General features: G+C 43.6%; 1 protein-coding gene across 9 annotated transcripts; it reads left to right on the top strand.

The window, feature by feature from the left end:
• The first annotated feature begins 416 nt into the window (after positions 1-416).
• Positions 417-27,985, top strand: MATR3 (matrin 3). Of its 9 annotated transcripts, none has more exons than XM_085236887.1 (15): positions 2,333-2,443; positions 9,998-11,076; positions 15,638-15,699; positions 16,360-16,401; positions 16,721-16,824; positions 17,823-17,875; positions 18,333-18,458; positions 18,999-19,124; positions 19,334-19,504; positions 20,692-20,823; positions 21,743-21,786; positions 22,240-22,630; positions 24,221-24,614; positions 25,220-25,341; positions 26,889-27,985. In XM_085236887.1, exons 2-15 carry the CDS (start codon positions 10,186-10,188, stop codon positions 26,937-26,939), a joined length of 2,709 nt encoding a protein of 902 aa, XP_085093013.1. In that variant the 5' UTR covers positions 2,333-2,443; positions 9,998-10,185; the 3' UTR covers positions 26,940-27,985. The 9 variants fall into 9 exon arrangements, with proteins under 9 accessions (XP_010717163.2, XP_085093013.1, XP_085093018.1 ...); XM_085236888.1 differs by having other exon boundaries at positions 2,352-2,372; XM_085236884.1 differs by lacking the exon at positions 2,333-2,443 and adding an exon at positions 2,590-2,729.

Here is a 27,985-nt window from a genome sequence, read left to right as displayed (position 1 = left end):
GTTGTTCATCTTAGCCTGATGGAAGCTGAACACATTCCCTTTTTGTCCCCCGAGTGCGGTGTCAGGGATTGACGAGTGGAGACGCTTTGTTTCAAGGCAGAAAAGAGATTGAAGCTATCACAAACAGGAGCACCGCCAGCCTTCACAAGAGCTCCTCTCGTCTAGACAGAGCATCCCTGAACTCCGCGCAGCCCAGCCAGCGCCGCAGCGACTCAAAGGGCCCCAGAAGCCTGTCGAGCCAACGCTCGGCTACCTCAGAGCCGCGGGGACGGCGGCTTCTAGGCGGTACGGCCCGCCCCGCGCCCGCCGGGAGGAGCGGCCCGGGCTCGGACCCGCCTCGAGGGGCGGCGCCTGCGGAACCAGCCGGGCGGTGCGGCGAGGCGCGGCCTCTTTGGGCGCGGGCGGCCGCGAGGTGAGGCTGCGGGCTGCGTTCCGCGCGTGTCCCGCAGCGCCGCGCTGCGCCCAGCGGTAGTCAGCCTCCCCCGCTGCCGTGCGCGGGCGGTGTTATGCCGCTGGCAGAGCAGCGCGCTGCCGCGCAGCCCCGGCACCCGTGCCGTTCTGGCCTCGGGGCGCCGGGGATCGGCAGCCTCCGCGTGCCGAGAGTGGGGAGCTCCGACGGGTGGAGCCGCTCCTAGATGGGATGCGGACAGCCTCGGTTCGGCTCTCCGTGGAGCGCCTCATTTAATGCTGCGTCTTTCGAATGAAAACGGAGGCCGGGGGATGAAAGCAGTAAGGAAGGGCTGGTACGACTCGTGTTAACTCTTCTGTGTGTGCTTAAATTGCAGGCACGTGGATTTGCGCGTTCCTGCGGGCTGTCCGAAGGCACAAAAGAAGCTGTCGGTGCTGCTGTGACGGTCCCACGTGGAAGGGTTTGCGTGGAGGAAGTTGAGAAGCCACGCTGCTCCCAGAGGAGCCATGGTTTCAGGATCCGGCCTCAGCAGATGGAAGTAGCGAAGGGCGCTGCGTGTGAGGTATAATAAGAATTTCACAGTCGGTTGGTGGTTAAGCCAAGCTCGCTGCTTATTCAAAATCGTATGGTTTTCTTTGGCCTATTAAACTTACTTAAACGTGGTCACTGTTGTTTCTGTTGTGTGGTTCGGCTGTCGGATTGGGAGGATTTGTGGTGTTGAATGCAGCCGAGAGGGGCAGGGAGGTAACGCAGCACCCTGTCCCTGCCGTGTGTGCACACTTCCCTTCACTGCTTCTGCAGGGAGGTCTGTGCCACGGCTTGCCTCCTCTCCTCCTGCACTGTTGCAGGTCCGGAGGAAGATGCTGCTTAACTCAAAAGTGGGTAACTGAGGGGGGGGGGAGGGGGAGTATCACTCCCACCATAGTGCCTGACCCATCTCAATGCAGCGTGGTGAGCAGAGCCCCATGTTTTGTGTAATGTAATGCTGCAGGATGAGCAGCTTTTCAGGGCAGAGTTTTCCAAGTTGTTCCGTGGTTTTGAGTCACGTTATGTTACAAATAACATATAGATGTTGCTGTAGCTGATGTGCATCTGTGTACAAATAAAACGAGAAGCAGTGATGTGAGCCTGCCCCTTTCCCAAACACCTGGTGCTGTTTCCTTGGGCACACGGTGCTGAGTGCTGCCCTCAGGAGGGACAGGGGCTTGTGTTCTCATGGCTAAGGCTTTTAACCTGCCAAGAAACAGACATGCTGGGTCAGAGATCTCTCCTGCTGTATTTCTGGAACTTGGCAGGAAATAGGAATATCTGCTCTCAGCCACAGGAAAGCATGGGCTATGTGGACAATAAACACGTGCCAACTGACTTCTTTCCTTGAAAAAACTCTGATGGATTCATCTCTGGGCTGAGCTGAGGCTTTGAGGGCCGGCTGCACTCTGACACAAGAAAGAGTAGGAGGGGCAGAGATGGTTCCTTGGTGTGACCCCGAAGCTCTCCCGCTGCTGGCAGCAGTGCTTGGGGTGCCCTGCAGAGCTCGGCTCAGCACAGGGGATGGAGGTAAAACCCGTGGGGCAGAAATGAAGTCAGGATCAGTCCGGCCCGGGGTGCTCCCGGGAGAGACGCCTTTCCCCGGGAGCTGTGGGCTCCCACAACGCAGCTTCCCGGCCGATGGAGACGTGGATTACACGGCCACGAAACGAGGCTGGAAACGCTCTGACCGCCGAAGGACTTTAAATGATAAATATTCCGTCGTTTCGGCGCTGATGCCGGCGGAGGGCAGGAGCGAGCGGTGCGCTTCCCTGCTGTGGCGCGAGGTGGCGCTGTGGCCGTGCCGAGGGAGGCCGCGCCGCCGGTTTGTGGTGCTTTTTTTTTTTTTTTTTTTTTCTTTTTTTTTCCCTTTGCCAGAACGTTCTAACGCGCCCAGCGGGGCCCGGAGCCCGTGCTGACAGACGCCTCCGCGCAGGTAACGGCTCCGTCCCGCCGGGCGCCCGGCCTAGGAGCGGCGGGACTATGGGCGGCCGCGGCCCGGGGCAGGTAACGGCGGCGCGCGGGGCCGAGGGAGGCGGAGGGCGGGCGCGAACCCGCAGCCCCGCGGCCGGGGGGCGGAGAGGCGCGTGGCCAAGCCCCGCCCCGGCGGCAGCGCGCGGCCATGAGGCGAGGACCGGCGGAGCGGCGGCGCTCTCGCGAGAGCTCGGTGAGCGGCCTCCGCCTCTCGCGAGACCCGGGCCGGCGGCGCCTCCCTCAGCCCGGCCACATCCCCACAGGCAGAGCGGGGCGGCCGGCGCCGGCGAGCGGAGCGGAGCGGCGGGGCGGCCGCCGGGCACGTGAGCGGGGGGCGGCGGGCGGGGCTCTCGCGGGCGCGGCGGGACGCGCGGCCGCTTCTCTCCGTCCCTCCTCCCGTCCCTCCACTCGCCGCCGGCGCGGCGGCGAACGGGAGGCGCCGCCGCGGCCCGCAGGTAGGAGCGGTGCCGCCGCGTGCCGGGCCGCGGCCGCCGCTCTGAGGGAGGGAAAGGGGGAAGGAGAGAGCGGGAAGGACCGTTAGGAGCCGCGGCGGGGGAGGGGAGCGGGCCCGAAGCGAGGCCGCTGCGTGAGGCGCTGCGCGCACGCGCGCCCCCCGCCCCTCGGGGCCTCCCGCAGCGCCCCCGCCCGGCGGCAGCGCCAGGCCGAACAAAGCCGCGGCCCTCGGAGCGCCGCCTCCCGCCGGCACGGCGCTGCCGGCTGCTGCGCGAGCGGCCGGGCGTCCCGTGCCCCAACGGCCGGTTCATCCGGAGCTAGTCAACGCGCGAGGCCGTAGGAGGCTGGCGGAGGAAGCGCTCTTTCTATTCAGTTTCACTTTCGTGTAATTGGCGCTGCGGTTACGAGCCGCCGCGGCGGTGCCGCGCTCATAGCGCGCTGTGCGCACGCAGCGTGTTTAAAATAAAACGTCAGAACCGGCTGTGAGCCTCGGCTGCCGCGCTGCTCCGACGGAGCCTTTGTGCTGCGGAGTGGAAGCTGAAAAATCCATCCGAAGTCTGTGGCCGTTTTCCTTTCGGTCCCTTTGGGATGATCATCCGGTGCTGTTCTCAGCCACCCAACAGGGCTCTTCTTTCCATCCATCTCCCAGTTCTTCGGGGTGTGGGTGGGGGGGTGCGCTGCTTCCCCAACCCCAATGGGCACAGAGCTGCTCCTTTTGGACACTGTGAGCTCCCCGCAGCTCTGTGCCTTGCGAGCACGGTGGCAGACTTTTGCACTGCTGAGAGTACTGCTCGATCCCTGTGAACCTTGGAGCACAATGTGTTAAAAGTTGTAATATACCCAAGCATCTTCTCTTCGGAACGTAGCAAACCGTATGTTAACGTTTTCAGTTCTGAAGCTAATGAACTTTTGTCTTAGAATTGTATTCGGAGATGCAGGAAGTGATTTGTGAGTGAATGATATGGAATAACGGGATGTGAGCGAGGATGCTGGCAACTGGAGCTGACCCTGGAGGTGTGCGAGGAACATTTAGGCATTGTGTTGAGGGATGTGGTTTACTGAGAACTATTGGTGACAGGTGGATGGTTGCACTGGATGATCCTCTAGGTCTTTTCCAACCTTGGTGGTTCTGTGATTCTAACCGAGACCTGTGTGTGCTCAGTATCCCTGCCCTTTGTCCTGTGCTGGGCAAGGAGATGAACTCAGAGTGCAAATATCTTCTTTTTCAGAGGAAAGATCTCTTGCTTATGGTTCTGATGTTGGTTGCAGTGCTGTGAGCCTGTTTTGAGAAGCTCTCTGAAGTTTCTGTGTTCTGAAAACTTCAATCCCCGGTGTTTGTGCGTGCCCATAAAAATGCTCATGAATTCAGTGAGAAATGAGCAAATATTGCACGCAGCCCTTCGCTGCCATGCACACACACCGAGCTGAACGCTGGGGCAGCCCTAAGGTAGCTGTTGTAAGCAAAGCTGCAGAGAAGTGATTTTATTTCAGCCTCTTAACTTATGAACATATTGGTGCAGCCTCTTTGCTGCTTGCATTTTTTCTCAGTGCTCTCAGTCTTAATACCAAATCCCCCACTGTATTTCTCAGCTAACACACTGTGCAGGGCTCTCCGTGCTGTGTTGTGCAGCCAGAACTCGAACAGGAAGGTTTTCCTTTGGGCACGCCTGCAGCTAGAATGCATCTCTGCCATCAGGAGCACAGTTCTGCTTGGGAAAGAATGCTCTTTTATCCCAGTTCTTGAAATGCCTGCAGGCAGACTTTCACTCGTTGATTAGTCAGAAGGCTTTATAATTGCTTAACAGAACAAAATACAGAAGTTAAAAAAAAAAAAAAAAAGATAATTAGTTCTCTGTTAGAATGCTGTTCTTGTTCTCTGGTTTGATCTGCCTACTTTGAGAAAATGGTGACAGTATGTGCCTTGCCTGTGAGAGTGTTTATCTGCAAAACTGCTGAGAATGAAAGGAACCGCCTCCTTTGACACGAGCGTGGGCATGTGGTCATTGATACCGGAGTGTCCAGCCTGGGATCCTAGATGGTTCTGTTCTGCAGAGCTCCACTGCTGGCACAGCTTGGTGAGGCAGTGCTGGAGGCCATACCTGTGTGTAGTGCTGCTGCTGCTGATAGTCACCGATTGCTGCAGGAGCAGGAAGGAGTGCATGGCAGCTGTAGAGGTAACGGCCTGTTCGTGGAGCGGTCAGTGCACATGGTGGCTTTTATTCTGTGTCTTTTGGCCGCTTGTATTTCTGTTTCTTAAGATACACTTCTTCCTTTACTCTTCCTGTGGCGTTCCAGAGGTCTTTGTTTGCTTCTGTTGTTTGTGTAAGGGAGTAAGTGCACTCTGCAGCTTTATACAGAAAGGGGTGCTTGAGTTGATGGAATTGTGTAGTGAGCAGAAATAGGAGCTCAGCATCTTATTGTTACAGTGCTCTGTTGTGCACTCAAGTGTTAGAAACCGGGTCAGTTCTTTAGGATGTCTTAACTGCTAAAGCAGTTAATTTCCCTCTTAGAAACACGTCTTTTCATGTGTAATTTCTCTGTTCTGAAGCAGTCTTCTGTTACAGTAAGTTCAGATCTCAGATTACCACCTGCTCCTCTGATCCGGCAACTCACTGAGATGAAGCTGAAAGTAGTCCTAAGGATCAGGGCAGTTTCAGTTGTTCCACAAGGCCGTAAGGGCTGGCTGAGCTGCCCAGCACAGTGCGTGCTGCCATGGAACTCGTGCTGCTGAACTCTTTCAAGGTCATAACCTTTGAAGATCACTTCAGCATAAAACGCTGTGTCCTTGCTGCAGTACTCTGGATGCTGATACCTGAAATGGGTGATAATCTCTGTGTTCTGCATGTGAAGCTGCTGGGCATTTTGATCTTCCTCCTTTACCTTTGGAAAAATGGTGGCCTTTTATTGTCCGAGCTGAAATGATTCCTGTCGGCTTGGGATCAGTGCTTTGGTGGTTCAGCAGCCGGAAAACATCTGCGTCCAATTTCCTTGCAGGTCCTTGTGTTCACTACTGCTATATCACAGAGCAACATGGGCAGCTTTCAGTCTAAATCTGTAACTTCCAGATCTCCTGTAGATAACCTTTGTGCCTTCGTGTTGTGAATGGTTTGCTGAGAAACCTGCGGCTTCTCCCATGGTGGAGGAAGTTGTTGCAAAACAAATGGCTGCACTGTGAGTAACACCTCCAGGAGAGGAAAAATCTGCACCTCTTGGTCTGAATAGTGAGGATTTCAGAGGGGAAACTTTATTTGAGACTTTCATTTCGAAGCTGCACGTTCTTCAAAAGTCTTATTGCTGCGAACTGAGGATGTCTTTTTCAGCTTCTGAATTACTTCATGACTGTACTGTAGGTGGATTTACTCAAAACACACTGAATTTAATCAAACCTTGTTTTTTTTTTTAAGTGAAAGTGAAACTGAATAGAAAGTCAACGCCATTTCTCATTTTTGAGACTTTTCTATAAGTAGTGGAAGAAAAATGGGTAAAAGATGTGTTGTTAGAAATTAAGGAGTTCAGGATGAATGTGTACACACATAGTGAAGGAACGGGGTGGTGGAAGGAATAGGAGGAGGTGGTCATTTAAGATGGCCAGTGTGAGAACCTGGGGCCCAAACTTTGTGAGAAACAAAAGTAATTTATGTGGAACCAGAACTCAATTAGTTCTATTGGGAGTAATCAGTTTGCCATAAAAAACAAAGTCATTCCGTAGTGTTTGAGAAATCAGCCTTAGGCCTTACCTGGGCCTCCATTTGGCAGCTGTGTATCTGTAGGATTCAAATCCCTTGCTTTTGTTGTCTGCCTTTACAGAAAGCTCTTGTGCAACTTTCAGGTACAGTTTTATCATTGTCCACATTTGTCTGGAAATCTGTTAACGCTTTGGCTTTAAACTTATTTCAGGGTAGCTTCATATTTTCAAATCTCGCTATGTCCAAATTTCTGACCACAGATCTTAAAAATGTATGTCTGAAAGCCTGTCTGTTCCTGTTGTAGCTGAAATTACGTGAAGAGCAATTAGTGTAATACTTTCAGCTGAGCTAAATCGTATCTGGATCTTGAGATGGCTCTGTTCAGCCGCACTCATCTTGTTGCTGGGACTCAGTTGATGGCACCCTTGCTTAAAAGCCAGCAGACCTCGGCTGCTGGGAGCTTCTCTCTGCTGGATGCTGATGTGAGATCCTTCCTAAGCAATCGGTGCACAAACCTGACCACGTGGGAGTTAAAGTTCTTCAGTCTGATTTTTAGCCCTCTCCTCTGCCTTCATTTGTTTCCTACTTCCGATCCGAGAGAGTGGGGATGGTTGTGAGTGGAGCACAGCAGCTGAAGGGGGATGTGACAGAACAGGGAGTTATGTCACAGATGTTTAACCCTGGGTAAATGACTCAGATGAAGTTTCCCTAACTCCAGCTCTCGGCTTGCTGACACCAGAATCGGTCACCAGCACACAGGTGTCCTTGTGTTCTCCTTCGTGCTTTTCCATAAGACTGCCTGCCTCTGTTTCTTTGTCTCGTTGTCCCCCCCATTTTCCTGTTTTTATTTTTCTCCTGCTTGCTTCTTTCTTCTGCGGGGCTTTGCAGCAGCACGGTGAGGTTGTGCAGGTGAGGTTGTGCAGCTCCGTGTGGTCGCAGCCCTGCATCTAATCAGGCTCTGCAGCCCAGTTCGGTGCTAGGCTGGGCTGTTAGGTTTTGTTCTCTGGTAATCTCTGCAAAGCAGTGGACAATGAGCTGCCAATTGAAAATTGTGACAAGAGGATTAACGAGCATCTGTTCAAAGAGAAAGGGTTGTTTTGGAAAGCAGAGAACTTTCCTGATAGAGCAAAATCCTGACTTGTGCAGTCCTTTACCAGCAGGACACGCCGTGCCTGGCCACAGGGCTGCCCTGCTGCCTCGCTGTGACGGTCTGCTTTGTAAAGCTCTGCAACACCTGGCTTGATGAAGAGGCTGTTAAGTTTGGTTTCACACCATTCTGTGAGTGCATGAAAGAAAGAGGAGGAAGTTTTGCGTAGAGATGGAGTAAGGACTGTGGAGCTGTGTGAAGAGTACCAGCTGTATGTAAGACAACACGTGATGCTGGATGGATATGACTGTCTTCTCTCGTTTGAATTAACTCTTGGTTTTTATAGCAGTCCTGAAATGCTGTTTGTTAGTCCTCAGGATGTTCAGCTGTCCTGGATGCCTGCTCAGCGTTTGCCTCTGCCTCCCCTGTTCTCGTTTCGCCGTTTCCCTCTGCAGCTCTCTGCAGTGCTTTTGTGTCTTCTGCCTCAGATACTTCAGAACTTCTTTTCATCCCATGTTTCTCAATCTCAGTCTTAACCAAATGCTGCACAATTAAACTTGCTAGGAGGTAACTCCAAAATATGTGGGTTTTATACCCACATGTGAAATATAGGTTTAAAGGTACCAACAACAAAATGTACAGAAAATTGAGTAAGGCAGACATTTTCAGGGATGGAATTCTGGCTAGGTTGCGGGTGCTGTTTCTCTTGCAGTAGTCATTATTTTTCTCCATGGAAGTGTAATTTCGTAACAGTGCTACTTTTGTGTGTAATATGAGAAGGAAATGGGAGGTGCTTTGCAGCGGAATGAAAACAAAGTGGAAAAGCTTTATGCAGTGCTGGAACAGGGCTCTGAATTGAGCAGGCAGCTGGGCTAGAGGCGCACACGTAACCTTGACCTTTTTCCTTGTTTCCAGTACAAGAGAAATTGCCTTCTGCACAACTGGACTCTTCAAGGAAAAATCCTTGCTTTTGTTTTACCCTTTCCATTCCTCCCTAAAGTGCCTGCTCTTAGGAGCTGGTTTTGTTTGGAGCTGTGTGATTTCTGCCTGTTTCTTCTTTAAGCCATAAGGAACTGAGGAGCAGTGCAAAAGCAAAACATGTCTGCGGAGATTTGGAAGGACTTTATTGCATCAGGGGTACAAGAACAACATGTCCCTCATGGAATGGTTTCATGTGTGTCAGATTGCTTTGTATTTTGTGTCTGTGTCCCAGGGCTGAAGGACTATGGGAGGGAAGGAAGTAAAGTATCGCAGCTTATTCCTGCTCTGCATTAAAACAAATTTCTGACGTACAACCATTAGCCTATAAAATATACTGCTACAAACTTGGAATAAATGCGGTTAAATCAGGCATTTGAGCGCTAGGTTGGGATGTCTGAGTGAGGACACTGGGTGGATAAACATCTCCTGAGTGCTGGCTAGGATCTTTAACTGCCACGTGTGTCACGGTACCAGAAGTGCCGGGAGCGAAGCAGAGCAGCACAGCAACAAGAGCCACAGCTGCCACTGCCTGCGGGGCTGCATGGGGCCCAGTGCCATCTACTGACTCCCAGGTCTCTTCCTGCAGGTTTCCCTTGGGCTCCCAGCCCAGAAATAAGCCTGACCTTGTTTAGCTTGAGGTCTGAAGGTACGGGCTGATGTCACAGCTGCAGTATAACAGTAAAGATTCGCTTCCTGTGTGCTGCTATCCGTATAACTGCAATTTGAGCAAGAGGTCTTATTTACTTCCTGAAAAATTTGAAACTTGTTTTTCTTATTCACATCTATCTTCACATCGGTAATTTGATTTTTAACTGCATAAAGATTGAAATATTGTGGTTGGTCTTGTTTACCAGATCTTACAGCAGAAACTTGTTACCCAAACTTCAATTGCTTTTAACTTCCTTTCGTCCTATCCTGTGGTGGTATAGGTTTCATTTTCAAGTGTGTGTTATATGCCAAAGTCATCTCTGATTCTGGGCACTGAAGGTTTTTTTATGGTCTTCTCACAGAGTGTAGTGCAGCACTGCAGGTTATAAAGAAAGCCATAAAACAGAGGTCAGGGCTTATATGCTAGTAAGCTTTAGATGCTTTTAGACATCCCAAACTTCTGAAATTCACTTGTCTTCAGTATGAAAGTAGTTTGTTTATTTTTTTTGTTTGTTTGTTTTGTAGAAGAGTGGTAGTATGTATAGGAAATACTGCTGTATTTTTATCTGAAACAATATTTGTAGGTTCTGGGTACTTCTTGTATCTGTTTTATTATATGATGAAAGCCTTATAAGATTGAGATCTTTAATGTTTTAGATCAACATGATGCATAAGTTTAAAACTGCATCTGTTTAAAGGGATTTATGACTAAAACTGCTTGTTTTTCTACAGAATTGTCTGGTGTTTCTCAGCTTGAAGAAGATCTGCAGTCATTATTGATCCTCTTTCTTGGCGTTACCGCTTTCGAAGTGAAGTTTGCCTAGCTTTGTAGTGCGAGCTTTCTTTTCAGCCATCTTAAACCAAACCAAACAAACAAACAAAGATTTTGATCCGTAAAGTAGACAAGCTATAGCTCTACAATGTCCAAGTCATTCCAGCAGTCATCTCTGAGTAGGGATTCACAAGGTCATGGGCGTGAGCTCTCTGCAGGAATAGGCCTTCTTGCTGCTGCTACCCAGTCTTTAAATATGCCAGCATCTCTTGGAAGGATGAACCAGGGTACTGCACGCCTTGCTAGCTTAATGAATCTTGGAATGAGTTCTTCATTGAACCAACAAGGATCTCATAGTGCACTGTCTTCTGGTAGTACCTCTTCCCATAATTTGCAGTCTATATTTAACATTGGAAGTAGAGGTCCGCTCCCTTTGTCTTCTCAGCACCGTGGAGATGCAGACCAGGCCACTAACATTTTGGCCAGCTTTGGTCTGTCTGCTAGAGACTTAGATGAACTGAGTCGCTATCCCGAGGACAAGATCACTCCTGAAAACTTGCCTCAGATCCTTCTACAACTTAAAAGGAGGAGAGCTGAAGAAGGTTATGGTAGAGATGGCAGATCATCCACACGGGAACCACCGTACAGAGTACCTAGGGATGATTGGGAAGAAAAAAGGCATTTTAGAAGAGATAGCTTTGATGATCGTGGTCCTAGTCTCAACCCGGTAGTTGACTATGACCATGGAAGTCGTTCTCAAGAATCTGGTTATTATGACAGAATGGATTATGAAGATGACAGATTGAGAGATGGAGAAAGGTGTAGGGATGAATCTTTCTATGGTGAGACTTCGCATAACTATCATAAATTTGACAGTGAGTATGACAGAATGGGTCGTGGCCCTGGTCCCGAGAGATCTCTCTTTGAGAAAAAGAGAGGTGCTCCTCCAAATAGCAATATTGAAGACTTCCATGGATTCTTACCGAAGGGTTATCCCCATCTGTGCTCTATATGTGATATGCCAGTTCATTCTAATAAGGTGAGTTATGCACCAGATACTTCTATTTTCCTTTACGTTGTAGTACCTGTTCTGTTTTTACCTATTTCTTTAATTATTTCTATAGCCTGGTTGCTTTTGAAATGATCTGAAAGTTGGTTTGAGAGTGAGAAAGGCACTTGGTTTATTTGCAAGTAATTGTTAACAAACGTTGTAAACCAGGGCTTTACATTAATGTATTTTGTTTGCCCAGATTGCTTAACTTCCAGTCAAACAGCTATCATCTACTGGGATATCTTATTTGTATTTTACATCTACATGTTCTCTTAACCACAAACATCTGGCATTTAAGCAGTTTTTTGGTGGGTTTTTTGTTGGTTTGGGTTTTTTTGCAGTGTATCTACTGTGCCCTTCAGGAAGCTAGTTCCAGCTCTCCTCCACATCTATCTTGATTGCCGATTTATATGTAGTTAAGATGCGTTCTTGCACAGTTCTGCTTTTTCCCTGTCCAAAGGGAAAGAGTTAATGTAGAGCCCTGGAACCTGTTTGCAAAAGTTTAAAAATAAATAAGTAAAAATAAATCACGTTTTAGATGAGCTCATTCTTGCCTTTTTAATTTCACTTTAACACTCTATCTCATACTATGGCTGAAATTTGTCGTCATTTTTCTCCTTTTTCACAACTTTCTTAGACACTTCAAACTCACTTTTTATTGTCCCATGTTGCATCTATCCCTGTAGACTCTCCGAGCAATCAGCCTGCTGCTGCAGTATCTGCTCTGTGTTCCTGGTAGTGTTCTTTACTTGGCTGGCAGGTAGAGTTGGGTCTTCGGGTCCGTTCAGTCCCGCTGAGGCTTCCCTCTCAGTTTGTCCGCCAGTGGTTCAGCTCTCTGCAGCGGTAGCACTTTGCTCAGAACGGCCTGGTTATTCAGACGGTATTTTCAGAGCCTTCTCACTTTCAGCTTTTCCAATTTGACTCATCTTGCTGATTTGCAGGCTACTAGGCAATTTAATTGGCTAATTGGCAAACGCAGTGCCCCTCTTGTCACAATTAGTGGCTTATTAGCCTTCAATTGAAAAGGCAGTACGTGCCACGGGTGTGAAATTGGTACCATGTGGAATTACTGTTACTAACCGTTTCTTTACAGTTACCTCTCAAAAGTGCTGCTTCTATGCATCCCATCTTGTTGAAACGTGAGTTGTCCCCACCAGGAGCTGATCAACACACATTAGAGCACGTGCTGTCCTACTCCAGTTGATCTGACACTTTACACACTTGTTTTGCTTTAATTACTTTATATAAATTAATCACAGCAGTCTGGGTTTCTCGTCTCCGTACTTTCAAGACATTCGTTTTTGTAAAAGGTTTAAATATGAACAGCTGAAATGCCACACTCACTTTTGTATAAGAGACTTCATTTAGTTAGATTGAGAACATAAACTTCTGAGGCCCTTGGAGATGGCAGCAGTACTCCTGTAAGTAGGGTTCTTTTTAGCTTTAGTTTATTCATCGTTTGCTTTGGTTTGAAGGTCTGTTTAATTAAAGGCTGTCCAACCTAAAGTATCTTTCCAAGCAGAAGAAATACCAAATTCTTTTGACAGCATAACTTAAGTGACTGACTCCTTCACGACACACAAACCCATCTTTTTTAGTAACACGTTTGCCTTAAGCTGCTGAGAACACCAGAAAATATTTGAGATTGGATCTTCTGTTTCTTATGACCCGAGTTTGGGTTTTGTTTCTGTTTCGGAAATCATGTTATGGCAAGAATTGTTCTCTTTCTCTCCTTTTTTCCTCCACTTTGCATATCTAACAGTTACAGAGTTTCCTATTCTGTACCTCCCACAAAATTAAATCAAGAACTTAACGTTTGAAGTAATTTGATTTGAACCAGAATGTATGGAAAGCAGAAAGGGAATGCTTTTCTTAGCTAGGACAATAGAAGCTCATTATAATAACATCAAAATCTCACTTTCCCAGCCCCAAATAAAAATACTATGGAATATAAAACAAGAAAAAGCATATGATAATGCAGTGTATCTGTTTTAGCCCAAGGAAGCAGACAGCTAGTCCTCTCTTTGCTCTTCTAGTGATGTTACCACCTGCTTCATTAACTGCTGCATACAGACTCTGATCCAGCCTGTTTTGGCTAATTAGGAATGAAGTTTAGCCCAGCTTTTCAGTCCATCTTGATCCCTTTGTCAAGGAATGAGGTGTTGAAGCTTAGCGACTGCTTTCCCTGCAAACAAAGAGCCTGGTGCAGTACCAGCAGATTAGTTTGGAGGTTAAACACTTGAAACTGTGATATATCTCAAAGGGCAAACACGGCTGTGTCCCTAATAAGGCAGTATCTAAAATTAGGTGCTTAAGTCTGGCCTGCTTTTCTAGAGAACAGCGTGTCCTCTTGCTGGCATCAATTGAAGCAAAAGTAATCTCCATTTTAATAAACTCGATTGAGAATTTCTTTAGCTTAACACAAATGCCCAGAATTAATTAGTGTCTGCAAATATCCAGGGCCCTGCAACCTCAGACAGGTGGCACCTCAGAGCAGGTACAGGAAGGGAGCAAAGCAATGAGTAGATTCAGAACTCTGCTTAAAATGGACTTAATGGCATGGATGAGCCGTTGTTGTTCTGGAAAGTTTCCCCGGGGGAAAAAAAAACCCAGTTTATACATCAGATCTCTCCTCTGCTTATTGTTTTCTTTGCCAATTGAAAAAAGTGTTTGAAGTATGAGAATCAGATCCGCGAACTTTGGCCCTGGTTTGCAGATAACTTCAATTTCAGTTTATAATAATCTCCAAGTACGTGTTAAGGCAGCTCCAGAGGTGTGTTATACTTGCGGAGCCAGCCACTGAGGCTTCACATGTAGTGCAGCTGAATTTAGGGGGCTGTTAGTGCTAGAAGGGCTGCTTTGTGTATTACAGCACTAAAACTTGTTACTGGCTTTAAAACTGAAGAACATTTGCTTTAAAGTACCGAGTTTCACAGATAGAGGGCTTGCTCGTGGGCTTTGAGTCTTCCGTTTGCATCCTAATTGCAAGCATATTTGCTAATCCATAGTTGCAGAGCCTACATCTTGTGTGGTTAACAAGAAGTGCTCATTTTCCACCTTGTTTTTAAAAATAAATTCATCCTGCTCCATGTTCTCTTCTGTGTGTCATGGAGTGTAATAGCACAGTGTAGCTTAATGCTGGGACTTACAGGAGACGTGGGATGCAGTTTGTTCTCCTGGTGGGGAGCACAAGGTGGGCACTCAGGGCACGCAGAACAGAAGCCCCGCCAGGGAGGATGGCTGTAGTGTGGAACTGAACAAAGCAGGGAAGGGCAAGGCCTGGGACATCCTTTACCTAAAATAAAAGATGTATAAAATGGGCCAATGCAGTATATGTATTTGCATCCGAAAACACAGCTGATGAAACTGCCCCCCAAAAGATGTAATTACTCTCCCTGTGGTCATAAAGCTGTCCTGTCCCATCCGCCTGCTGCTGGTCGCTGGCTTACTGAACAGCAGCAGAGTGGAAGTAAGCCCAGGGTGTTACACAGCCATCTGTGTGCAGTGACACTTCAGTGCTGTCACTGAGTACAGCCGGCGTGTGTAAGAACACTGGGATCTGCCGGTCAGGCTCTGTACCTAACAGTCCCTGTGCCTTCTCTGACATAACAAAAAGCAGGGAGGTGAACTCCTGTCGTAACAGGTATAAGATGCAGGGAAGCAGAAGGCCTCGTTCCTTTCTCGTGTTAAGGCCAGAAGCAGAGAGGCTGGAAAGCCTGGAGCTAGTATAAAAACAGCAGTAAGAGGAGAAGAGCTCAGGTAGCCTGGAGGGTACAGCTCCTGCACGTGGCCGAGATGCTGGCCCTTCTCTAGTAGCTTCAGCAATTGCATGGTGTGTTACCCTTTGTGCTGCTGACCTCTGCCACCTCTTGCTCTGTACGTGATGGATATTTCCACTAAGAACTTCACTGTGATACTGAAGTAATTTGATGTAGTTCTATTATTCCTCCTTTCTACCATCTTGATTAGATCCCATTTTTCTCGACTATTCCCCTCAAATGCTCTTAAATTTTTATATTTCACATGTGTAGTTGTAGTTTGTCCTAGCTATGCACTTTTGTTTCTTTTAGTCTTTCCTTTCTGAATTCCTTGCAGTTTCTTGGCTCTTTCTTGGCTTTGGAAACTTGAGTCTGTAGTCCACATTCATCTTTGATAATCCGAGGAATGAAGCAGAGAGCAGAGGAAATTCTAAAATTCTAAAAAAAAAAAAAATTAAAATTAAAAAATTAAAAATCTCAGCACTTGTGCAAGTTGGAACGTCAGCAATACACGTGTGAGCTGTGGCAGGCAGCCTGCAGGCTTCGCATGTTGGAGGCAGGATGAAGCCCAAAGGCATCTTTCATCAGATACCTTTCCACCCAAAGTAGGGGTTGAGAAGTAGGTCCAGTTTCAGCGTGCCTTCAGGACTCTAAAAAGTATTTTGATATCTGTGCGTTCATCTTAGATACTTCAGTTTAGAAAAGAAGATGGTATGCTACAACAGTGTTATGTTGTTAGAAAGAGCTTGTCCTGGGTGGCTTTTAACTTTGAGTTATTTACTTTGCTGCAGGAGTGGAATCACCATATCAATGGAGCGACTCATGGCCGACGTTGTCAGCTGCTGCTTGAAATGTATGAATTTGAAGTACAGTAAACATCCTTGTGGCATGAGAGCAGTATAAGTAGCCAACTGTCAGCTGTGATGCTCAGAGCAAGCTTAAAAAAACATGCTGTGTGTTGCAGGGAATAAAGATACGCTACTTTGAAAGTGCATTTTGGGACACAAAAGGAGTGCTGGTTTTTAAATTCTGAATCCTGCTGTTGCCCTAAATGCCTCCAAGGCTGAGGACTGCACGTCCCTGGGCAGCCCATTCCAACACCAGCCCCCCTCCGTCAAGGAACGTCTTCCTGCCCAGTCTGGGCCTCCCCTGATGCACCTCGAGGCCATTTGTTTGCATCCTATCACTTGTGAATCTGCTGCAACTTTATTTTCTACTAATCAGGCTTGTGCCAAGATTTTTTTTTTTTGTAAAATGGGTTTATTCTATGCAAATTATAATATAAATCAGCAGCCGTGTTACTTTGAATGTAGGAATTTTCTCATAAAGACTAGCACTCCCTTTTGTAACTAGAAATTAGATACTGCAGTTTATGGAATATGTAAAGGTATTGCAGCCTATACGAAAATAGATATAAAAATTACCACGTAGTGAGAGGAGATTGGATTTTTTCTTACTTTTATTCTTTTTTTTTTTTTTTTTTTTTTTTTTTTTTTCGTTTTTTCTTCTTAAGATATCCAGAATGGAACCCTGACAGTGATTCAGGACATGGAATGTAAGTAATGAATGGTGGACAGTGGACATGCTATTCTTCTGCTGGTTTAAGCAGTACAGTTCTAATGAAAGCTGTGTAGTTTGGGCTGCTATTTAATCTAAATGCTTTAAAGTAATTTTGAAAATTATTACTATCATTTGAAGCCGGATTTTTAACATGTAATGTGAAACAACCTACCTTCTTCAAATGGGCAGCTCCCCATTTTGGGCGAGTAGAAGCAGCTCAAGTTGACTTGTGCTTGGATACTCGCCGGGAATTGGATGGCTGGAGGAAAAAGGCTTCACAGTTTTTGTTCTAATTTCTTTTTCCCTTTTTCTAGGGGTGATCCCTTTATGTTGCAGCAGTCTACAAATCCTGCACCAGGAATTCTGGGACCCCCACCACCTCCATTCCACCTGGGAGGGCCTCCTGTTGGGCCAAGAGGTAATGCTGGCAGACACCAGACTGGATTTCCTTTTCTGAAAATTACCTCTCATGAATTACTGGACTTCAATCACTTGTGTTCCTGAAGCTTTTTATTATATCCAGATATTTTGGTAGTAGACAGTGCACAGTCACAGCAGTAAGCACCAGCTTTCCCATGTGTTATGCTTGGGGTTTTAGTTGCTTTTTTTGAAAAACAAATAAACCCTTTACTTCTACCAGACTTGAGTTCTTGGTTTCTGCTCAGTGTTGTAGAACAACAGAGCAGTGCTCTCTGAGGGGTGGGACTGAAATGCTTTTACTTGTTTTCCTCACCATAAATTCTTTGTTTCCACACTTTCACTGTTCTTCCCTCTTCTAAGTACTGATGGGTTTCTTTTTTCAGCTGTTGGATTAATCAGCCAACTTGGGGGCATGCATGTTTCCTGTGTAGCAATCTGTTGCACATCTTCTGTTTAGCTACCTACATGTTGGTGGATTTTTGTGAAACTTGGAAGAATTCAATGTCTTCAGTCTTTTCTCCCTAAACTAATTTGAAATGGATTTGAGAAATAGACTGGGGGCCTTATCTTCCCAGATGGGCAAGATAAGAATCAGGTTCTCACCTGAAGTCATTATTACTTACTTTATAAATAACTCAAGTGAGTAAAAAGCAAAACTAATTAATTTACCTAATCCTGACTGATAAAAAATCTCTCAGGCATTTTAAGGGAGTCTTTGAACGATGAGTATTTAAATAGTTAATGTCATTACAATATTATTGTAAACTTTTCCATACATCTCAGACTTGATTTTTGAAATATACAAGTTTAACAGCCTTTTTAGGTTTAGTGATACTAATTTATCAGTTAGTAATACTACTTCAGTGGCTTTTAAAAACTTGATGTAATACTGTTTTAGTGTTACAAGTTCTCTCCAGAACTTGTAAGGAAGCTGTTAATAGCAGCCTTGTGAATTGAACTAAGCTTGCTCTTTTTTTTTTTTTTAATTTCTTGAAGGAGCTGGAAATGGAAACATGCAAGGACCGAGACACATGCAGAAAGGCAGAGTGGTTAGTATTAAATAAATGTAAAGTCTTTGAGGGATGTAAGTATTTGTATGCAGATACGCTTTTTCTTTAATAAAATGTATTGGCTTGGGGATTTTTTTTTGTAATGAATGGAATGTCTTTAAAGTAGTACAGTACTGAGATTTATTGGTGTGGAAATATTGAAGCTTTGGAAAGAGATTGTTTCATCTTGCCAAATATTCTACAAAATGTTTGTTTCAGAAGTGTATACACTCTGCATGTTCTCTTATGAAGAAGATAAGAGGCAATCTCCTTTCTGTACAACTGTCACAGCAGGCATCTTCCTCTGAGAATCCTGGGAGGTGCTGTGCATTTCCTGTGTGTCTAGTTTTGATTACTAATTAAGACTTTATAAAATAATAATGAATGAAAAAAAGAACAGATCCTTGAAAAATTGGTACATGTGTTGTGTATTATGTGTGTACTTCGTCCTCAATAGGAAACGAGCAGAGTTGTTCACATCATGGATTTCCAGAGAGGGAAGAACTTGAGATATCAATTGCTTCAGCTTGTTGAACCGTTTGGAATAATCACAAATCACCTGATTCTAAACAAAATCAATGAGGTAAGATTAGGTCCTTTATTAGTGCTGTTGGAACTGCTTGGTTTCTTTGGTATGCTTACTTCTGAGTTGAAATTCTGGTAAAAGGATGTGCTTGGCTTCTAAGCCAGGTAACACATCACCAAGCTGATGTGTTGATGGGGGAAGAGTGACTACAGTGTTTCTTTTTACAAATACTGTAGTACTGCATTTCAACTTAAATATTGTTAAGAAGCATTTTAGCTGGTTATTTCTAGCTTTCTTGAAAATACAGTTTGCAAATTCAATTTGTGTTTTAATATTCTCTGGAAACTCAGTTGTAGTTTATTCACAGTGCAGGAAGCAACTGAATGTTCTGAATCCAAATCTAAAATGTTGTGTTCATGCACATGAAGTATGTGAAATTCATGCCAAGTTCTAGAGGCCAGTTAATGTCATAGCCAAAAGGCAGTTTTTGGTTTTGATGCAGACATTTTTATGAGAAAAGAAGGGAGAGCTTGAGACCTTAAATAAAAACAGCAATTCCTTGAAAGTGCGGTGCTCACTCTGTTTTTGTGTTTTCAGGCATTTATTGAAATGTCAACCACTGAAGATGCTCAGGCTGCAGTAGAGTACTATTCAACAACACCTGCACTGGTATTTGGCAAACCAGTCAGAGTCCACCTGTCACAGAAATACAAAAGGATAAAGGTAAAATATTTCTGCTTGTTTAAACACTATTTCAGTCTGAGGCAGTGGTTGTTACCTGGCCACTGCTTTTAAATTATGACTTTATGTACTTCACAGCTATATCAAATTCATCAAGGGCTGTAATTCACTTACTTGCTTTAAGTGGTACAGTGTTAAGTGTACTTCTTATAGTACCTACTTTAAACAATTCATTCACTCTTTAATTTTAGAAGCCTGAAAGTAAACCTGACCAAAAAACGGAGCCACCAAAACCAGAACTTGGTCGTGTGATTCACCTCAGCAATTTACCTCATTCAGGCTACTCTGATAACGCAGTGCTCAAACTGGCTGAACCATATGGAAAAATTAAGAACTACATACTCATGAGGATGAAGAGCCAGGTAACTGACTGCAGGAACTTAGCATGTGGGGGATGGGAGCTGAGACACAACTGTGAAGAAATGTAGGCTGCTTCTGTAGCATAGATACGGAAATTGTGTGGGTGGTTTGCTATTTAGCCTACTGTGTAAGTCACTGTAATGTGAGCTGCTTTAAAAAAAGGAAAAAAGAGACACAGTAAAAACAGACATTAGCTATGAAGTATAATTGAGACTTTTTGTTATGTGTATCTCAAGGCATTTTGAACTTTTTTTAAGACTGAAGAAACAGTACCTGTGAAACATGATTACCTATCTTCTGCTATTACACGTTTCTTTCACTTGGGTGTTCGTTCTTGAAGTAGAAGCAGTTCTGTGTTTCTCTCAAAAGAAGATGGTGTATTGCACATGTATGTAAAACACCTTGAATGCATGTATATATATGACTTCCACATGTACACAAGAATTTTAAGTATTTAGCACAGTTGAAAAGAATTTTTAAACTTCCCCGGTTGTTTCTGTTACCTTCAGTTAAATAGGAAATGACAGTATTTTTTTCAGAGATGAATTCTTGAATGCCACACTCATGTAATGGAATCAGAAATAAGTAGAATCTATTGTATGACCCCTAAGATGTTCTCCCTAACCTTACTGCACTGGAAAAACAAAAGGACCTTGCTCTGTTTGGTGTGGAAGCAGCTCTCTTCTGTCTGAGATAATGTGCTTTTAGAAGCTTGTTCAGCAAACATAGTGTGTCATAGGCTTGTTTCATGGAGGAACACCTCACAAAGCAAGACTTCTTTTTTCCAGGCCACTGTCTGCTGCTTTTCTGTTTCAGACTTCTCTTAAAAAAATACAACTTCCTCAGTACCTCAAAACTCCCACGCCCTTCAGCACCAAGTAAATGAGAGAAGTGCTTTCTTAGTTGATTTGTATTTCACTTTAAGGTGACTTTTTTTCCAGATTGCTTAAATAGCATATATTTAATTTGTAAACTTTGTAGAGGACAGATATTACTGAGTTCAAAAGCAAGCTTATGTAGGACACTTCAGCAAATACTAAAATGTGTGTCTAGTTTGGAGGACTTGGGTAGAGCCAAGTCTCATAGTTTGGGTTCAGCATTTTGAAATGCTGTGTTGTAAGTTGACTAGCTTTGCCAGTGGAAGTGTAATGTATTTTGTAATTTGTGGTGTGTACTTTAATCTTTTCAGGCTTTCATTGAAATGGAGACAAGAGAAGATGCTTTAGCGATGGTTGAACATTGTGCCAACAAAGCTCTTTGGTTCCAAGGCAGATGTGTGAAAGTGGATCTATCTGAAAAATACAAGAAATTGGTGTTAAGGGTATGTTGTATTTTTAGTTGCAAACTGTTTTCTGATTGTAAGTGGAGGTGTAAAGTGAAGTAGAAGACACCTCGTTTCTCAAGAATTATAGAGTTTGCTGGCTGCTTAAATGATACATAGCAGGAGTGTGGTGTTCTGAGGTGTAGGACAGAATGAGGGGATCTCCTTTCAGATTGAAAAAATGAAAAATCATATTTTAAAGTAGTCTGTGCAGCTCTTAACTAAACATTCTGTTTAAACATTGTCTTATGTGGTTCCTTTTTTCTCATCCTTCTCTGCAAATGATCCAAGATTTTAAAATCACAAGCTCGGTGGCAGAAACTGTGTGTATTATAAGGCTTCATCAAGTTTCTAATTAACAGCATATTTAAATAAGGACTCTTTCTTGTGGAGTATGGAGAAGTCTTACTATTGCATATGATTGTGCACCAGAAATGAGTGCTGTTACGAATTCAAGCACTTAGCCTCAGAGCATCAACTTGTGCGTTATTAACATGGAGGATGAGTGGGATTTCCTATTCAGTAACCCCTAAATAAGCAAAGTGATGCGAGTCTTCAGCTTCCTGCATAGCCCGCTCCTAATGGTGCTGAGAAGGTTAGATTTGCACTGTTGCTTGCAACATGCTGAATCAGCTCATAAGCAAAAGATGTTGTACATAATTTTCTCTAGCAGACTGCCCTGTTTTTGTGCTGAGTTAGAGAGTTTTGGTGGAGACAGACAGGGTTTCTCGATCAGTGAGGTACTGCAATTTAGCAGTTCATTGATTGGTTGCTATCTGGGCATTGTAGAGGAGTACTTATGGATTAATTTAATTGGTGGTGCTTGACTAGATTAACTCAGACCAGACAGAACAATGTTTCAACATTGCTATAAAGAATACTTTGCTGTGACTTAAGACTTTTCTTCTTTTAATTCTAGATTCCAAACAAGGGAGTCGAACTTCTGAAAAAGGATAAAACTAGGTAACTACCTATTATTAAAACACAATGTTGTTTAAAAGGAAATATGAAAATACTCTACCCAAAGCATAGAAATTAGACAGAAGAAGTCTGGCAAGCTCTGAGATCATCATGTTGTTTGTACAAAAAGATTAACTGTTGTTATTATCGTACCTATCCTTTTCCTCTAATGAAAGAGACTTCACAGCCTCCCCAGGCTGCTCAGGAAATCTGCTGCAGTCCTTAATTATCCTTGCCTTCCTGCAGTTTAAACTCGTGAGCAGTTGTCCTGTCTTGAAAGGACAGTTCCTCCTTGCAGCAGCCTCTTGCATGCTTGAATTCTGTTTCCCTCAAGCTTCCATTTTCTGAACTAAACAAACACAGTTCTGAAGCTTGTCTAGAAGAGCTAAGCCTGCTATTTTTTTAGTCGCTTCTGGATGCTATTCAGATTCATAAGCAAGTGTTCTTTCTTTACAGAAAGAGAACGTATTCTCCAGACAGCAAAGACTCTCCAAGTGATAAGAAGTCTAAGACTGATGCTACTCAGAAACCCGAAAGTGGCACTGTAGAGGACAAAGCAAAAGAGGAGAAGCAAGATGATGCTGCTGAGCCATCAGGCACTAAAAGCAGTGAGCAGGCAGACCAAGATGAGCCTAGTTTACTCCTTGAGTCTGAAGACGAGCTCCTAGTGGATGAGGAGGAAGCAGCAGCACTGCTGGAAAGTGGCAGCTCAGCAGGAGATGATGCAGATGTTGCCAATTTAACTGATGTGACTGCTGAAGAAAAAAAGGACCCAGCTGATGATGTGACCGTAAAAACCGAGGGAAATGTTGTGGCCAACCCAGCAACAAAGAAAAAGCTTAAAAAGGTAATCATATTGCAAGCTACTTGAGTCTAGAAAACTCTTTAAGTTGAATAGTGCACCACAGTATTCTATTCCAAATCTTTTTCTGTGGGTCTTTAAAATGCGTGCATGTCGCACCTGTTTGAAGAGAAATGGGTGTTAAAGCTTCTACGAAGAAAGAAGATCCCATTGGATGCAACTTGCAAGTGAAATCAGTTATAAATCAGTGTTTCTATTTTGATAGAAGCCACTAACTTGTGCGTTTCCACCCATATTATTTCCTGGGGTTTTTCTTAGCTATCTTTGCTCCTTTCTTCACTAACATTAAGAAGCTAGGGGAGCTATTTATCCCTAACAAGCCTGTCTGTAGTTGTTCTTTTGAGCACTGAACAGAACAATGATATTTGGTCATTGAGACTTGAGGCTGTTTTAGAGTTGAACAGAATTGTATAAGTGTCTGCTAATTATGCTGAGCTGCAAAGGCAGGCAAGTCCATTTGGGTTAGCCAAGGCCATTTTCAATTGAGAAAGGAAAAAAAAAAACAGCTGTAGTTTTAAGGTCTTGGAAGCCATGTGCTTCTTGCTGTGAACTTAATTTTTCTCACCAGATGATCACTGCTCTCATAGTTGTTTCTCCTCCCAGCTGCTTTTTTTCTTTTTTTTTTTTTTTTTAATCATACTTGGTTACATGGAATAGGGTGCAGAATGCATGCAAAACTTCAGTAACATTATTGACTGGAATGGCTTTTTTTTTTCCTTTTGGTAGGAAGGGGGAGAAAAAGAGCATATTCCCTGCTTTTAGATGAATTCAGCGTGCATTGTTTTCAGTCCTGGGGAATCCTTCTGTCAGGAAGGCAGTTGTGCAGTGCTGGGGTTAATGTGGCCAGTGTGAATGGCAGTGACTATTTCTTGTCCCGTGGCTGTATGTAGGATAAGGCACCTCGAAACCCAAACTTGTTTCCTTGAAGAACTAAATTCCTAGAGCACAGATACAAAGCTAATGCTGCTTTTCTCACTGTTACTCATGATTGCTGTTAATTATGTGGAATACTGATGTCTCCCTATCAGTTTCACTGTCTGTTGGTGAAGCTGGTTTTTAAGAGACCTCCACACGCTTTTTGTTAGTTTTCAATGGAGAAGCTCCAAGCTTTCCACTGGTTGAAGGAGGGCTCTTAGTTTTTCTTTTTATGAACTTTCACACTATTGTACCTATTTCTGGTAAGATTCTACCTTTCACGTAGGCTTGAATTTGAGGATCTTATGGGATTGTTTCAAGTAAAAACTGCATTCCAAAATGACATTCATTTTAATTAAATCATTTTAATTAAAAAAAACTTCATGTTAGAGGGATTTCAAAATAACAGATTAAAAAACCAAAATGAAATTATCAAGACAAAGGTCACATATTGATGTGATAAAACACTGGACACTCAAGATGCTAAAATATTCATTCCAAATTGAACATTTGACTCTGGAAGCAGTGGAATACTTCTTTTAAAAGAACCTGTTACACTTCTGCATGTCTGAGTAACATTTTGAACAAGTGAACTTCTTAAGATGGTTTGAGGGAAGCCATTAAGAATAAGGTGACTTAAGGAAAACATTTTCTCAACAGCGATACGTGGGTGGCTTTCCACGGAGCATGGAAGGCTTTGTCACTCTAGATGAGGTTGGTGATGAGGAAGACTCAGATCATCAGAAACTCCGGAAGTCGGGTTTGGCAGTAAAATCTGCTGGCAAAAATGATGATAGTTTGGCAGAAATCAAAGTAGACAAGATTGAGGAGCCAGAACAAGAAAATGAAACGTTAGAAAATGGTACCAAGAGTGAAGATAATCTGAAGGCTGAAGCTGTTGAAGCTTCCGATCCCACAGCAGCTCAAGATCCTGAGAAAAATGCCCATGAAAATATGGCCACCCAGGAAGAACAGGAAACAAAGAATGTCCAAGAGAAAGCTCTTATTCCAGATGAATTTAGGATTGGGCCATACCAGCCAAATGTTCCTGTTGGTAAGGCTGTTTTCATTTCTTTTCAAATCTGTCTCTATACATTGCAGTAGCATTTCTCATTTCATTTGGCTTTTATTTCTGGCAGTGTTGCCTCTGAGCCTTTCATTTTAGGGCTCTCCATTCTTCTCTTCTTCACTCCTCCCCTACCTCTAGTATTCTCTTTTTTTTCCCCCCTCATTTTCATTCAGTTTTCCATAACACTTTCCTTAGGCAGAAAATAAATTGGAAAAGGTATGTTTTAGCAACACTAATTCAATTAATAGCACAAATCACAGTAGTGATCTTAGCCTAGATTCATACTAACTGCTCAAAAGGCACAAATTGGTCTCAGAACGCTGTTAGTTCTTGTGAAGGAATCAATAAAACAGACCCTTAAACTGAAAGGTTGATTTAAAAAAAAAGAAAAAAAAAAGAAAAGTCTGCACATATTTAGCTATTACTGTAGGCCCCTGGCTTGTCTAAACTAAACCAGTCTTCTAAAGACAAAGCAGCTTTTAATGTAAAGTGGATTATGGTTTTAAGATTTAGCTTGAAATGACAAATGACATTAAAGAAATGATGTAGAGTAGTTCTCTTAGTTTATTTTGTGGTGTTTACTTCTCTAGGTGTGAATTATGTGGTACCCAAAACAGGGTTTTATTGCAAATTGTGTTCCCTGTTCTACACAAATGAAGATGTTGCAAAAAAGACCCATTGCAGCAGCCTTCCTCATTATCAAAAGTTGAAGGTAAGGCAAAAACTTGTTCATTTTAAGTGGCGTGATTCTTTCCTTGGGGAATAGATCTGAATGAGACTGGACTGAAGAGGAAGAAAAAAAAAAAAAGCTTCCAGGCAGTTGAAATTGGCTTATTCTATAACTTCTAACTCAAGCTAGACTTCTCTAAAACATCATCTTTTGAAAAAAGTACCTAGGATGCACACTGTGAAAGATGGGCTCCAGCATTTTTTTGCAAACTTGGATTGAAGAGGGCATTCTGCTTGGAGCAGAGGCCAGGCTTAGAGTTAGTGGCACAAAGTAAATACTGGTGGCTCAGATCTTCTCCAGTTGGCCCTTTGAGAGTATTTTTAACTGGTCAGCAGACCTTAAGCTAAATTTAATATTTTTGTTAAAAATCCATATTTGCAACTTCTGATTTTGTGAGCATGTTTGACAGTTCCTAATTGGATGAGGTATCACATGATTGCATGGCATGAATGGTAATGCTGCTGCTGTATTTTTGTATTGTGAGCTGCTTCTAAATACCACTTCCCAGAAAGGGAAGTTCTAAACAAGGCTCTAATAATGCAGTGTTCACATCATTTGATTTCATATCCGTTGATTATTGAGCCGAAATCAGAGCCCATGGGTTCTATAGAAAGGAAGAAGGTGGTATCTCAGACCTGGAAACGTCTGCTTTTTCCTGTGCAATGCTAGGCAATCCAGAAACAAATGCAGGGCTATGCACTTAGAAGGCAGGTGGCACAAACAAATGTCTCAAAGCAAGTAACATTATCAAGGAGTAGATGAGAAAATCAATTACCGTGCAGAATCCAGTAGTAAGAAAAACCCACCTCATCCATCACCCATAGCTTTTTTTTCTTTTTTTCTTTTTTTTTTCCTCCCATTTGAGGTACCTGATCTGGGGACATTAAAGGCTTGATGTAAATGGGGAAGTGGGGCAAATGATGCTGAGACCTGTTAGCAACTTACTGGCTTTGATACTTAAATGAAACCTGATTTCCTTTTTCTCTGGCACAAATAGAAGTGAGCTGCTCTTGAGTGCCTTGTAATTTCGGTGTGTTTTTAGAATTGGGGAGGGAGGAGGGAAAAGCAGCTTTTTATTTACAATGGCAAAGCACTTTGCTGGCTGGGAGTCAAAGAGAGGCCAAATTCCTCAAATTTCTGACATAACCCTTCTCTAGAGAGGAGATAACAAATGTCAAGCAGGTAAGTGGCACAGCTGCAGTCATAAATCCATGCAGTGGGCAAGGCACTCCCTTAGCCTGCCGGCCTGTCAGGAAGACGTAACGGCAGGGCAGAGTAAATGCTTGCATGGCTGCCCTTCAGGTACCTGGTGAGCTGTATGCTCAGTGATGTAATGGCAGCCTAGTGCTTCAGAGGAGCTCTACTTCACGTCTTCTTGTGAAGAAGTGCCAGTGATGTTTGTTACTACCTTTGAAGGCAACATTCATAGATTTTCACAGGGTGAAAATGGGGTTAATCTTTATGGGCTTAATGTTGTGACTGTGAGAAACTCTGAGTATATCCAAAATGTGGTTGATTTCTTTTAACAGAAAATTCTGGATAAAATGGCAGAAGACTACAGGCAAAAGAAAGAAGCGTAAAAAGAAGGATGGATGTAAGGAAAACAGTGGCTTTGTTCTTAATGTCAATCTTTTTTTAAAAGCAGTACAAGTAGTAGATGGAAATACTGTATTCTTTTTTTTTTGTTTTAGTGAGATACAGTAGGTGTTATAGGTCTGTTCATGTGTTCAGTGTTGTAGCAAAAAGCATAAGCAGTTAAGTTAATGAAAAAAATTTGTTCTTAATGTGGGAATGGCAACAAGTTTTCATTTTGACACTGAGCTGTTAAAGAAAAAATCTTGCATCCTTGTGGAAAGCTCATCTATGGCAAGAAAATTTCCTTGAAGTGAAATTTACTACTTTCAAGCTTCGAAAATTCGTCTATCCATTCTCAATAAAAAATAAAAAGTAACACTGTATTTTTATTTCATCTAGAACATTCCGTATTTCAGTCTGAGCCTAGCAGATACTTAATTTGGAGTGTAAGGCTGTCATTGCATTTCACTTTTGAAAAGTCTTTAAATGTAAGTTGCATTTTTAAATGTTGAATTGCAGTTTCTTTTAATGTCGTTGTTACATAGCAAATAGGAAGATTAGTGATTAGTCAGCTTTACAACTTTGTGATTTTTTTCCTAAGCTCTTGATAGACTCTCCTATTCAGCTATACCTTGTATTTTTAGTGAAAAGTAAATGCCCATTCTCCTCTGACCAGTATTATTTTCTCAAGCTCTTCCTGCTTTCACTTGAATCTTGCAGCTGTCGTACACCTCTGCTATATTCAAAAGCAGCATTTGAGTCCTGAAATGTAAAAAAAAAAAAAAAAAAAAAAAAAAAAAATCAAAAAAAGCAGTATCTTTATATTCTTCACATGTAATTTTTCATACCTGCATTTTAAAACTGTTTCTGTTGATCTGGTTTTGTCAAGAATCTTTTAGAACTGTGCTCTTAATGTACCTGCACATGTGATATGTGAACAGGAATTTGCATGTGTAACCTGTGTTTATCCGTAGTTTTTGTTATTTACTGCTTATTTGTGAATTCAGGTTACTAAAGTGATTTACCAATAAACAAAGCTAGGCAACAGTAA

The sequence above is a fragment of the Meleagris gallopavo genome, chromosome 15 (genome assembly GCF_905368555.1).
Source record: "Meleagris gallopavo chromosome 15, MGAL_WU_HG_1.1, whole genome shotgun sequence".
Classification (NCBI taxonomy): domain Eukaryota; kingdom Metazoa; phylum Chordata; class Aves; order Galliformes; family Phasianidae; genus Meleagris; species Meleagris gallopavo.
This window is presented reverse-complemented; position numbering and strand designations above follow the sequence as displayed.

What these genes read in the sequence shown, in the direction of transcription:
- MATR3 (XM_085236887.1), top strand. Translation starts at nt 10,186, where the DNA reads ATGTCCAAGTCATTCCAGCAGTCATCTCTGAGTAGGGATTCACAAGGT. An exon ending in AGTGATTCAGGACATGGAAT is followed by an intron (nt 16,402 to 16,720) that starts GTAAGTAATGAA and finishes CCCTTTTTCTAG; the next exon opens with GGGTGATCCCTTTATGTTGC. An exon ending in CAAAGAAAAAGCTTAAAAAG is followed by an intron (nt 22,631 to 24,220) that starts GTAATCATATTG and finishes TTTTCTCAACAG; the next exon opens with CGATACGTGGGTGGCTTTCC.